The sequence below is a fragment of the Anopheles coluzzii genome, chromosome 3 (assembly GCF_943734685.1).
Source record: "Anopheles coluzzii chromosome 3, AcolN3, whole genome shotgun sequence".
Lineage (NCBI taxonomy): Eukaryota > Metazoa > Arthropoda > Insecta > Diptera > Culicidae > Anopheles > Anopheles coluzzii.
In genome coordinates, this window is record NC_064671.1 from 65223725 (window position 1) to 65235928 (window position 12204).

At 44.3% G+C, this 12204-nt stretch overlaps 1 protein-coding gene across 3 annotated transcripts in view; it reads right to left on the reverse strand.

Moving 5' to 3' along the window:
* LOC120956711 (protein O-mannosyl-transferase TMTC1-like) overlaps nt 1-12204 on the reverse strand; it is a 147409-nt gene that overhangs the window by 73147 nt on the left and 62058 nt on the right. For all 3 annotated transcript variants that reach the window (XM_040378405.2, XM_040378406.2, XM_040378404.2), the window contains exon 2: nt 9867-10992. In XM_040378405.2, coding sequence (XP_040234339.2) covers nt 9867-10603 — 737 coding nt within the window. In that variant the 5' untranslated portion in view covers nt 10604-10992. The remainder of the gene's footprint in view (nt 1-9866; nt 10993-12204) is intronic.

Below are 12204 nucleotides of genomic sequence, written 5' to 3' on the forward strand. Positions count from 1 at the left end.
CATACGTTGAAATACACACATTGATCAGAGAACGGTTTCGAACGGTGATGTGAACAACGGTGGTGGATGATAAAAATGATCCCAAATGGGAAATAGTTACGGTTGACGCTCTGGAACAAAAAAGTTATTGGACGGCTTCTTCTTGGAACTTGGAACACGGCACAAACACACAGCCCACACAAGCGCACGCTGCAGGCACAAAATGTGCAGCCAGGAACAAGCCCCATTTTGACAAGGTACCACACCGCCCGCCACAGAAGCCCGTTTCTTTGGCTGCCAAACGGGCACCCTTGATTGCAATATCATCATGCGCTTTCGCTCAAGCGTCTCATGTGTCATCGAGCATCGTAGCCGAGAACGCCATGGCATTCCGATCTGGTAGCCGTACGACACACACACACACACAAACACATGATGAAAAAAGCTGATGAAAGGAAAGCAGACGGAGGAACGACACACTTGGAGAAACTGCTGGCACAGAGGGGACAGATTTTCAATTTACATTAGAATTTCAAATGCCTTCAATAAATCATCACACATTGAAAAGCGGCGACGGGTGATGAGCCTTAGCGGGGCAGAGGAAGGGCAACGCCCGATTGGGAAGTCGATCTAGCAAAACCGATACATCAAGTCGCCCCGGATGCTTACCGGATGCCGAAAAGGCACTCTCCCCGTTCCAAACGGCCACTCGCAAACTTCCACAGCAAACCCATTTCCGGAGGAGCATTTCTAGCACCCAGCAGGGCAAGTGCACAGTGTCCGGGGGGTTTGGCAGATCGATTTTCGATCGATCAAGCGAGCTGCGCCTCGGGAGGAAGGACAGGAGCTGCTGTGGCTCGGCAACCAACTGCGAAAAGGTCCTTAAAAATGAAATTGCATCAAGAAGCCATCTCCGCTCGCAAAGTGACCCCGTTCTGTGTGAGTGTGTATGTTTGTCAAAGCTCCACTCCGGTACCAGGCCCGATAACCGATCTCGAAAGGCTCTTAAACGGGGCAGGCTATCAATAAGCGAACGCTGACATAAATATGGACACTTTCGGCTGGCAGCAAGTGACTTTTCCAACCACTAACCTGGTCGGCGTCGTCACCGTGTTTCGAATGCATTCTAGCTCCATGCCCCTTGGGGCTGTACTTTGAAACCCTTTTCGCAACTCGCACCGCAATGAGCAAGTGAGTGAGTCGTTTTGTGGCCAAGAAAAGAAGATGCAGACTCCAATTCTGTGATCTTTTTTTTATTTACTGTTTTGATCAAAAGGTTCGTTAAAAAAAGGATCTGAAAAGCCGATCGTAAAAAAAACGTGGTGCCGTCCCCGTAGGCTGATGGACGCTCAAGATCCGTACCAAATGGAGTCCAGTTTATGGACCCAAAAACCCATTCGAGTCACCAGGGGTTTGATGGGTGTAATTAAGAGATGCTATCGGTTAAGCTCGGCTGTCATGTGGAAATGTGAAGCTCTATGGCAGTATGAGGGCGTGGGTCGTCTTACGTCGGTGGGTCTTTTTCCAAAGCACTCAAAAGTTAAGTGTCACCGGGTTTGGGAGGTTTAAAAACCAGTTAAAATAATGAAAGGTTGAGCAGTTTGTATCGCTTTTTTCAGAGGATGACGTTTTATGGCGTTTGCATTGCATTTTTACCGGTTGGGACTTTTAAAAGGTTTAGAAATTATTGTTACAACAGTAATAAACTAGAGATTCTTATAGTGCTTCATCAAGTCTTATGCAAAGATCATAGTGGAATGTTTTAACTGTGTGTTATAGTTTATTGATTTTACAGCTTTTATTTGAATGAAATATTGAATTATTGAAATATTTGAATTTTCTAAAGGCAATTAGTTGTTTGTTACATTACTGATCAAGAGCTGCATAAGTGCTACATACTACAAATCGTATTTAAAACCAATAAAATATTTTTTTCAGAATTTTTAACCTTAGTTCGATAAAGACTGCAAGGCACATCATTTTATTTGTATATGTAAACCAAACTTTTTAAAGCCTTTTAGAGCTAAGCCAAATCTCCTCACAAAATTATAATGTTTTAGTTATTGAAGGAATTGTTCTTATTGTTTTTATAGTAAATACTTTCTTTTAAACATTCTTTTGGGACAGAACATTGAAAACCACGAAACAAAACCGGATAACAAACAGTCAAACAAACTTCAAAACGGCAAAACTTTAATATCGCTACTAGGCAGGGTCATGATTGTGAGCAAAACAAAATTATAAATAAAAACACAATCCCCAATAATAAGTCTAAAAGTCCTCAAACATTTACATATAACAGGGCTTTAAATGGTTTAAAAACTGTATCATACTTAAACAAAAATTTAGAAGATATTTAACGAACTGGGTCCAATTGACCCAAATATGCTTTCAATTGCTCGTTCTACAAATTTCAATATAAATCCAATAATTTTCTCGCTCTCTGTAAACACCAATAAATGCATCGTAAACAAAGAGCAATCTAGTCAGCAGTTCAGCAGTTCCCATATACCCCACCAAGTCAATTTTCGAAGTCAAAATATTTCATTCGGAAGCACTTGCTCGCCACACACATATATTATTCCACTCATTATCCACGCAATACATAGCGAGCTACAAGAAGTAGCAACAGAGTAGGCTCATTTGCATGAAAATAAGTGCACTTGTATTGATTTATGCTACGGAGACTAGTTCTCCCCGTCCGTCCTTGTGCCCTTTCTTTCCATTCTAGAGTGTCCTCCGCGGGCCCGGGCCCATTCATTATAATAATTTTTGAACCACGATATTCACTTTTCGACCGATCGGAATAAATGAGGCTTGCACATTGTGTATGCTCAAGCACACACAAGCACTCGCACGCACAACGACGCACATCCTTGGTTTACCAAAAAACACGGGCGGTTCGATAAGCGGCTGCGGCTGGGTAGCTTTCGAGGCTGGTTGAGCCGTCGAGGTTGAGCCGTTGAGAGCGGACCAAAGCCAAACGTCGGCTGTCCAACAGTGACCGTGCTCATGTGTCTCTCTATCATCGCACCGAAAACTTTTCGCACCAGCACCAGCGGAAAAGCTTTCATGCATATTTATAAATAATGCAAAATTATGTTTGACCCACACACACACGGTGTGCTGAGCACAGTCGAGTACAGTACCGCGCAGCGTATGTGCTGCATGCGTACCGGTCTATCGGTGACCTTCCGACTCGGTACCGAAAAGGGGTGGATGTTTTTTGCGCCATCATTCACCTTCCCCACGTGCAGTGTTCCACCGGTACCACCGTCGGGTTATCAAAACCTAATGAAACGGCTAAAATGACACATACGACGGGTACGTTGATTCTACTCGGCTCACTTCAAAACTCGCTCTTTATGCCTTCAGCACGCCCCAAATCACCTTCATAACGATGCGGGAGCTGCTGAAAGCGGATGCGGACGCTAGTCTACAGTCATGTTGGGCTTTCCCTGCTCCCCACGCCTCACCTCGCTGCCCACAAAATGTCCTCTTTTCCCACGGTGAAGCGATATCTCCGTCCGCGCCATTTCGCAGAACGTGTGGCATTTTCTGACAGAAAGTTTCATTATTGCCGGGCGGACCTCATGTTTGGATTCGGTAATTAAACCACCAGGGCCGTCACCCGTCCGTTTTCCAACCGAAAATGGCCCTTCAAAAAGGGACCATGCGGTGTGTATGTGTGTTAAAACGAGGTTTTGGTCGATCTTTGTCTACGTCGGTGGGGTGCCTTTAGTTGCGCTTGAAGGGTAGATCGGGTTCGAAATAATTATCGTAAAGAAATCGAGCGGAATGTTTAAACCGTAAATAAACCGGTACGGTACTGGGAGCTCCCCGCCTTCTTTTCAAACTCTATTGTGAAGGTGGGCAAGTGGAAGGAAAATGGCCAGTCGGTACGGATGTTTCCATTAATGATCTGCCGTGTTGTGGAGCTTACACGTGCGTGATAGTTGCTTTTATTGTGCCTTTTCCGGTTCTACCTGTCCAGGCGCATCTTCCGACTTGGTTGAAACGGCAAAAACTCTCACACACACATATACAACAGTGTGTCTTTCATTGAATACAAGTACAACTCATAATCCAATTAGACTCCAAAACTGATCCCTTTTGCTGGGCGCAACAACCAGCCGGAAATGGGAATAGTTCGGGGAAGGATAAGACAGCATAAGGCCCAACAGTATGCATTATGAAGTTTCCGGGGCTCTCATTCTTTATTTCATAACGTGCGAGAGCGTGAAAGGGTGTGGGTGATTTTAGCAGGTTTACTAGTGAAATTGGTCTTTACAAGCTAATGCATTGAGCAAAACCATTTCAATTCAATTTCATTCACCTTAATGGAGTTGAAAATTTAAATTTCATATCATACTCCACTCATAGCCAAAGCTCAAAACTCAAAACAACAATAACAAATCAGTTACTTCAATTACGTACCAGCTTTAAAATGTCATTCACAGCTAGCTTTCGGCAGAACGGTGTCATTCATTCTCAAGGCTCACCATTCATCTTCATCTCTTGCGGTAGTTCGTTTCTCAAAAATCTGCTAAAAATGGGTCCATTATTAAACTGCAATAGTCCCTGATGCAGCTTTAGTTCTTTTCGATAGCTCGTACTGCTCGACAACAACAAAAAGGCTATGTCCCCCTACACTACACTTCCGGCTGGTGGATGATGTGCAGAGGATGTGAGATTTATGGTAAATATTGCGTTACCATTGCTCAAATTTCTCATCATTCCACCACCCGAGGCTTCGGGCTCGTAGGTGTGCTACAAGTGTAGGACGATATGCAAGATAGGGCAGCAACACAACAACAACAACGACAACACCAACCTGTAAAATAAGCAACCATGATGTGGCTAGAAATTCCATTCCGGGAGCCTGGGTTGCCGTGCATGAGGATGAGATCTCTGCAGCGAACGACCATCGTGTTCAGTACTCAGACCATGAACGCAAAGGTAGAAACGAGATCCTGACTCAACACACACACACACACACACACAAACACGCACACACATCCGCCTCAACAAGCAAGTGGGAGCCAAAGCTACGTGCAGAATCTTCACGCAAACAATGCTCTCAGGCTGCTCAGACTTGCTGCTAGAGACTGGAGCCGGAGAAAAAAGTGCATATGACGGCATACCAGACCACATAGCATAACTTTTGCTCGCCGATGATATTCCATATCAGTGCCTCCAACCTAGACCAGCATTCGAAGAGTGTGAAAAAATTGCTTACCCTTGCACAACGGCCCAGTTGGTTGGAGCGTTTAAGGGGAACCGGTGGAGTGAAGCGCTAAACCTCATCTGGGACGGTGATTGTCCGAATCGGTACACACACTTACACCAGGATCGCAATCAGATCAAATCAAATCGAATCGTGACGACGTCGGCTACTCGACCTACTCGCCTTCCTTTAGAAAGCACACCCCCATACGAACAAAAAAACACGTAAGAAAACGAGAAGTGAAACACACACGCCCGGCCCGACCAGGCCCGGGAATGAATGCTGGCAGGAAATTGTGCAACCTCATCATATCCATCTCAGAGCGGCACACACTCACCCACAAGCACGCACGCATACAGTGCTGACACCGGAATTGGCTTGAAACTCGTCCACTGCACTGTATGGTGCCACTATGCCACCATGGTGCAGGGCGAGTGAGGGGCGAGGAGCGGTCAAATGGCTCATAAAAATGTTTACTTATTTGTCAAGGATATTTGCAACGACCAGAAGCATGTTTTATGATTGGTTCAAGTGCAATCAAAGCCACATACCCGGAACCACGTCTTTGCAAGACGTGTTTGTGTGTGTGTTTGAGAGGGTGTGACTGTGTGCGTGCTACACACAACACCTTCCAAGAAGCACGGTGTAGTGCCAAACTGTGCCAACCGGTTTCGGGACGGCAAGCTGGAAGAGCTTTTCGCTGTTCACTTCACCAAGCATCATGCATTTTGATTACACACCCAGTGAACTGGATTTGATTCGTGTGCGCTATGGAGGCGTAGGTGTGTGGATGTTTGTGTGAAGAGGTATGAGAATTGGATTTTCTAACTTAAAGTATTGAAGCGCGTTGAAAAAGTACTATAATGTTGATTCGATGTTGTAGTTTAAATCCAATGAAAAGGGCGTTATATTTTGGTGCCGTGACCAGGATACGCTACACAAGATTTGTTTTTTTTTTCTAGTGATGGTGATGGGTTTGTTGGCTTGTTTATTATTTTAATAATTTACAAACAGACAGTATGAGTTTATGGTCATATTGCACAACTGAATAATATGCCCGTCACGGGTTCAAGCCCCGAATGGACTGAACCCTCGATACATAATACCAAATATCTTGCTATGGTATATGTTGTAGCCGGTCTCGTAGTACAGTCGTCAACTCGTACGACTTAACAACATGCCCGTCATGGGTTCAATCCCCAAATAGACCGCGCCGCCATACGTAAGATTGACCATCCTGCTATGGGGGGGAATCAATTAGTCACTGAAAGCCAAGCCCGCAAGTGGGTACAGGCAGGCCTTGACCGACATCGGTTGTTGAGCCAAAGAAGAAGGGATATGTTGCAACCAGTGTTGTTAACTGTCGAAATCATTTTAATGATCATGATATTCATGGTTACCATGACACGACTTTCCAAGAGCGACAATCATTTGTGCAACAATAATCAATGCTTTTGCGATGACATGAAAAAGCAAAAAGAGTAGAATTAATGTCATTTGACATTTTTCATGTGACGCCAGAACTTGTTAATCGTGCATTTACCGATACTTAGCTATTAGACCACTTAATGTTTTCACTCAGTCAACCAGAAAAATGTTGTTCACTTACAAGAGTATTGAAATTAACGCGACAAAATGAAAAAAGGACCCATTTTCGAAGAAGATCTAGTTCACTTGAAATTCGGAAGAATCAAAAATTCAAATTATTGTACCAGAAAAATATCATCGTGTCAAGCGACATTTTTTCCGTGATTGTTGAATAAAAGCGTGAATCTAGAATGCGATGCTTCAAAAAGTATCATTTTATAAAATTTTGTGTCGACGATTTTCACCGTTCGCAACACTGGTTGCAACCATCAGCTGTTTGTGGCATGTCGACAACAACTGCTATTATATACCACAATATGAGTAAGAAAAAGTAGAATAAAAAGTTTACTTGGATTTAAACTTTAAACTCCTTTTACAGCTCGCTTTAGCTAATATTTCACTTGCATAGCCGATTTTACATAAACATGCTTCTTTAGGTCGTTGTTGTTGCGAAGGCGACAATCCAATTTTTTTATATTTCTTTCTAACCATAACCAGAATAAAATAGTAATAGTAACGTACTCAAACGTACTCGAGAACAGACGTACCATCAAGGAGACAAACATAATGTAATCCTAAACCCTGCAAGTAGGGCCATCTGGTATTTTGACTTGCATTTTATAGCAGTCAATTATTTCAATTCGTTTCGAACCTATAACGGTTAACTTAGGATTACAGCATGCACGTGTGCCAAGCTAGACCAATTCCGAGAAGCTTTGGAAAATTCTACATCCATTTTTCTCACGGCCTTTAAATTGTTAAACCTAAAAATCACTCAAACATAGATGGGTCAATAACATTAGCCAGATAAAGAATTCGAAAAGCAATAAGTTCAAGTATTTGTCAATGATGCGATACATCCGGAACATGCACCACAGAATTCAAGTGTTAGGTACAGTTACGCCAAAAAGGGAAAACCACAACGCCTGCAATCAATGCAACAATTTGTTCTCACCAGAGAAAGCAATAAAAAAGGGATCACATTTCCTTGAGGATAACGCTTGACATAAAACAGCACACCAGAACCAGAAAACCTCTCAGAAGAATGCGTAGGCGTGGCGAAAAGGGAAAAGGCTAGCGACTCGAACATATGCGAAAAAGGAAGAGAAAATAACCTTCTCACAATAGAACTTGAAGAAATTAGTATATAAGAATTCATTTTGAATCTAAATAAACACTTACAATTCTGACGCCTAACTGTGCACCCGTATACAGAGTTTTTCTGAACCGATCAACTAACTTTCCGTGACATCGCGAATTTCATAACCGAAATTAATAGTTGTTGGCAAGAATTGTCTTGTAAAAAGAAGTCAAAAAAACTTTCTGTTAATTGTTCGTAAAAGTTATTTGAAAATATGGAATACTAGCTTTCTTTTAGAAAAAAAATCTACTTGAATCGCATACAATTTTAACAAGGCTCACAGAATATGGTGAATTAATCAAGTGCCATAGCGAAATCAATCCTTGGCGGTCTTGTGATTGAGTCATCCACTCGTATGACATACAGGGTTTCGAATCATATAAGGGAATAGTTCAACCACTTAGGGGAATGTTGCAAATCGGTAGGAGAATGTTGCATGCAAGCTGTGAATGTTTGCAATCACTTAGGGGAATTGTGCAATCGATTAGGGGAATGTTGCAAGCGTACTGTGGAGCTGTCATCAGACTGTGGGTGTCGGTGTAAAAAGCTACGAATTGATACCGATGATGTTTTTTTTTAAACATCGTTTGGAGTTGTTTTCGTGTGGGATTCTGCTGTACACATGATAAATTAAATAAATCCTGCTGTGGAGCCATAATTAAACATGATAAGTTAGTAAGATTGACGAAAATATTTTAAGGTATTTACAGCGGCACCCACAGTCTGATGACAGCTCCACAGAACGCTTGCAACATTCCCCTAAGTGATTGCAAACATCCACAGCTTGCATGCAATATTCCCCTACCGATTTGCAACATTCCCCTAAGTGATTGAACTATTCCCTTATATGATTCGAAACCCTGTAATAACATGGGCTCATCATGGGTTCCTCATATCTCATATCTCATATCTAAGTCTAGAGAGCCTGAGTATATCCCGGCATGTTCGTGCATAATGCTAAGCCAAGTCGTATTAAAATCAAGTCAAAAAACTCTTCAAGGCCATCCAACAGATATCTTACTATCAAATTCAAAACGTAAGAAGACTAAACATTGTAAAATTATGTTGGTGATGTGATCAGCATAAATATTTGTTTTATTTTTGGATAGTTCTGTCAGATGTATCTTCTGTAATTAAACTATAAAGTTTATATGTCATCTAAATTTAAAGTCTTCCACTCTTGATTCCCTTTTTGCTACAGTGGTTTCAAGAAATGGAAAAGAAACCCCTACCAAGCCTATAATCAACTCTTTTTGCATTCTTTTACGATTTTTTGTTCCAGTGTGAAATGATTTCTTAACCTTTCAATATATAGAGAGCGAACCCTGCTCAAAACTCGCTGCAAAAGCCCGTGGTCGTGGTGAGTCGGATGGAAACTTTTGATAAATGAAGCCACCGTGCAGAGGTCAAACAATTACCGGAACCCTTCTTCAAAAATTTACCCAAACCGAACCACTGGAGTGGATAGGAAAGAAGAAAAAAAAAACTACGCAACGTTCAGCCAAAATTATTTTTAAACCACTCATGTACACCCTGCCTCACCCGGAAAGCTTAGCTTGGAACATCCGACGGGCAAGTTGAAAAATATTCTATCTTTTTTTTGCTGCTGCTGCTGTGTGTGTGTTTAATTTCCCTCCATTTTTACGTGCTCGCTCGCTTCCGAACGAGGGCAATGGGAAGTAGATCTTGCGGGTTAACATTTATCGCAAAGGCATTTTTCTTGCTCACCTCATTTTCACTCACATGCTTGCGTTACGCGGTGGCAACGGTCGCACCGTTGCGCACAGTGCCTGCGTTAGAAACTTTCACCATTCCCACCCATCCACAGCAGGTGGCGGGAGGGTTGTGCAAAACTTGAAAATGGTATGGAACGGAGGGGGGGGGGGGAAGATGGGCGCGTAGGGTCATGCGAAAATAATTAATCAAACTTACCGAAACGTCAGCGTGGTCAGCGGACGGTATGATTTATGGCTGCTTAGGTCGGCCATCGGCGTGCCCCAGAAGTCGTTGCGGAACACCTGCGCCACCGGGCCCGTCCCGAGCACGTCCTTGTTGAGCGTGATGGCCGGGATGTCGTCGTGCACAAAGTCGCCCTGGATGCCGTTCAGATAGCAGAGGGTCGCAATTAGCCCGACGAGCAGGTACATGCACCAGCGCTGCTCGTCGCCCCGGTCGCCCGCCGGGTGCGATGCCCGCCGTCGGCCGGTGGTGCATTCGGCCACACTCGCACAGCACCCGTCCGTCGATGGTTTGTGGTGCTGGTGATGGTGGTTGTTATTAAGAGCATCTTCTAGTTGTGCTGCTTTTTCTGAGGCACTCAACGGCGACGGTGATGACGCCGGCGACGATTTCAAAATGGATGATATCGAGCAGCACCGTTGGCACGGAAAGGACGCTGATGATGATGATGATGATGATGGTGATGGCGATGGTGATGAGGAGCCGTTCATGAAGCGGAATGCCGACGGGGAGGACGATGAGGTTGCCATGCAGGACAGACACAGGGAGCGATGGTCGGGTGCCGCTGATGAGGATGCTAATGTTGTCGGCTGGAAGGAGGACTGATGAGGAGCGGGAGGGGAAGTGGAAGGTGGTTGGTGAAGAGTATGATGCTGGTGACGAGTGCCCGGCTGCACCGGATTGTACACAATCGTCACGCGACGCTTCATGCCGTTTCTACACAGGTTTGCCTTGCAAACGCACACTCACAGACACACACACACACACAGACACAAACCCCCGTTCTGGCCGGAAGGGTTTTGAGCTCACTCGACCGATTTCTTGCACCGCGTTGGACAATTTTTTCTCATCTTTCCAACGGGAGCATTCTTTGATTATTTTCACTATTTCCTATTTTACTCCACTACACAACGCACTAACACCAGCACTCAAACACAGACTTGCAGCGCACTCGACTTGCAATTTCTAAGCTTTGCAATTTTCTATTAATTTCCGCACAGACACCCGCACAAACACATACACACACACAATTCACTGCAAGCTCGCACCAGCGGGCACTAATTTCATCGCGCTACAGCTGCACTTCAGCCACAAAACCCTGCACAGCGAGAGAGAGAGAGAGAGTGGAAAAGAAACGTGTTAGAGTCGGTGAAGGTACAGCTGTAACACACTTCAAAGTGTACGGTGCAGATCTATGTTTCAATGGGTCTGTGTGTGTGTGTTTTGTTGCGATCAGCCCGTCTTGAGTCTTATCAGTGAACGTGTCCAGCTATTTCCGCGGTCCAGGCCTTTCTTGTGCTTTTCCGGATGTTAGAGATAACAGGAAAGTAAGGAGAATGCGCAATCAGAGCCATCATTCCACCTCCGGAAGTACACTGGGCGAGGGTTTTTCCACTTCCGTTTTCCCGATCACCATACACATACACACACATCGGACAGCAACCATTCATCATTAATGGACGCCGGTGACCCAACCCAACAGCAGTCCCGGGAGAGTTTCAAGAGCAACCGGAAGCACTGACGGAAGGATCCGGGGATCTGTGTCCACTGACAGCGGTGCTTTGTGGATGTGGAAAACAAATCTTTCCGCCTTTTTGCCTGCTTTCCTGCGTTCGATAGAGAGTGGGGGTTCGTCGCTTGCTTGAAACACAGACACAGGCAATGCTGCCGGATACTTTGCCATCCATCGGTCTATCGGTAAGGAAAATGGTGGAAACTCTCGAAGGAATTCATCCTGTGGTAGGTTTTCTCATTTTATGGCTTCGTTAGTTTTATCCTTCCAGCGTCGCCTCCCGCTATCCGCCCCGTGAAACGTGATGTCTGAAACAAAGCAAAAAACACAATTCTATTAGTGCAAAGATAGGAAAAAGAAGGAATTTCGAAACATAAATACGGATGATAGAACTAAGCGGACGGAAACCGTCCGGGCTTGAATCCGTCGGTTGTGCTCAGCCGGAAAGCTCGTGTTTTGATTTATTCACGGTTTGCTACGATTTCCTCGCCAAGCCCGTGTTTGGTGGGATCTCGGGCTCACTCACCCGTACCCCGTACATGTATACCGCGGGGTGTGAGATAAATTTAAATCCACCACATGCACGCATCTACATTTTCGAGAAGATAAAGAGGCTGGTTCCTTCCCACGGTTCGAGCACGCTTATAACGGCACAAATTTTTAAACCTACCCAAAATCAAGTGGAAGACATTTTACCAGGAAACAGCAGACACTGCCATCTTTAAATGGTAGGAATATTTGCCCTCCTCTTAACGAACAGAGAAGAAAACACTTTGCTGCTTCTCAGGCTGGGAAGTA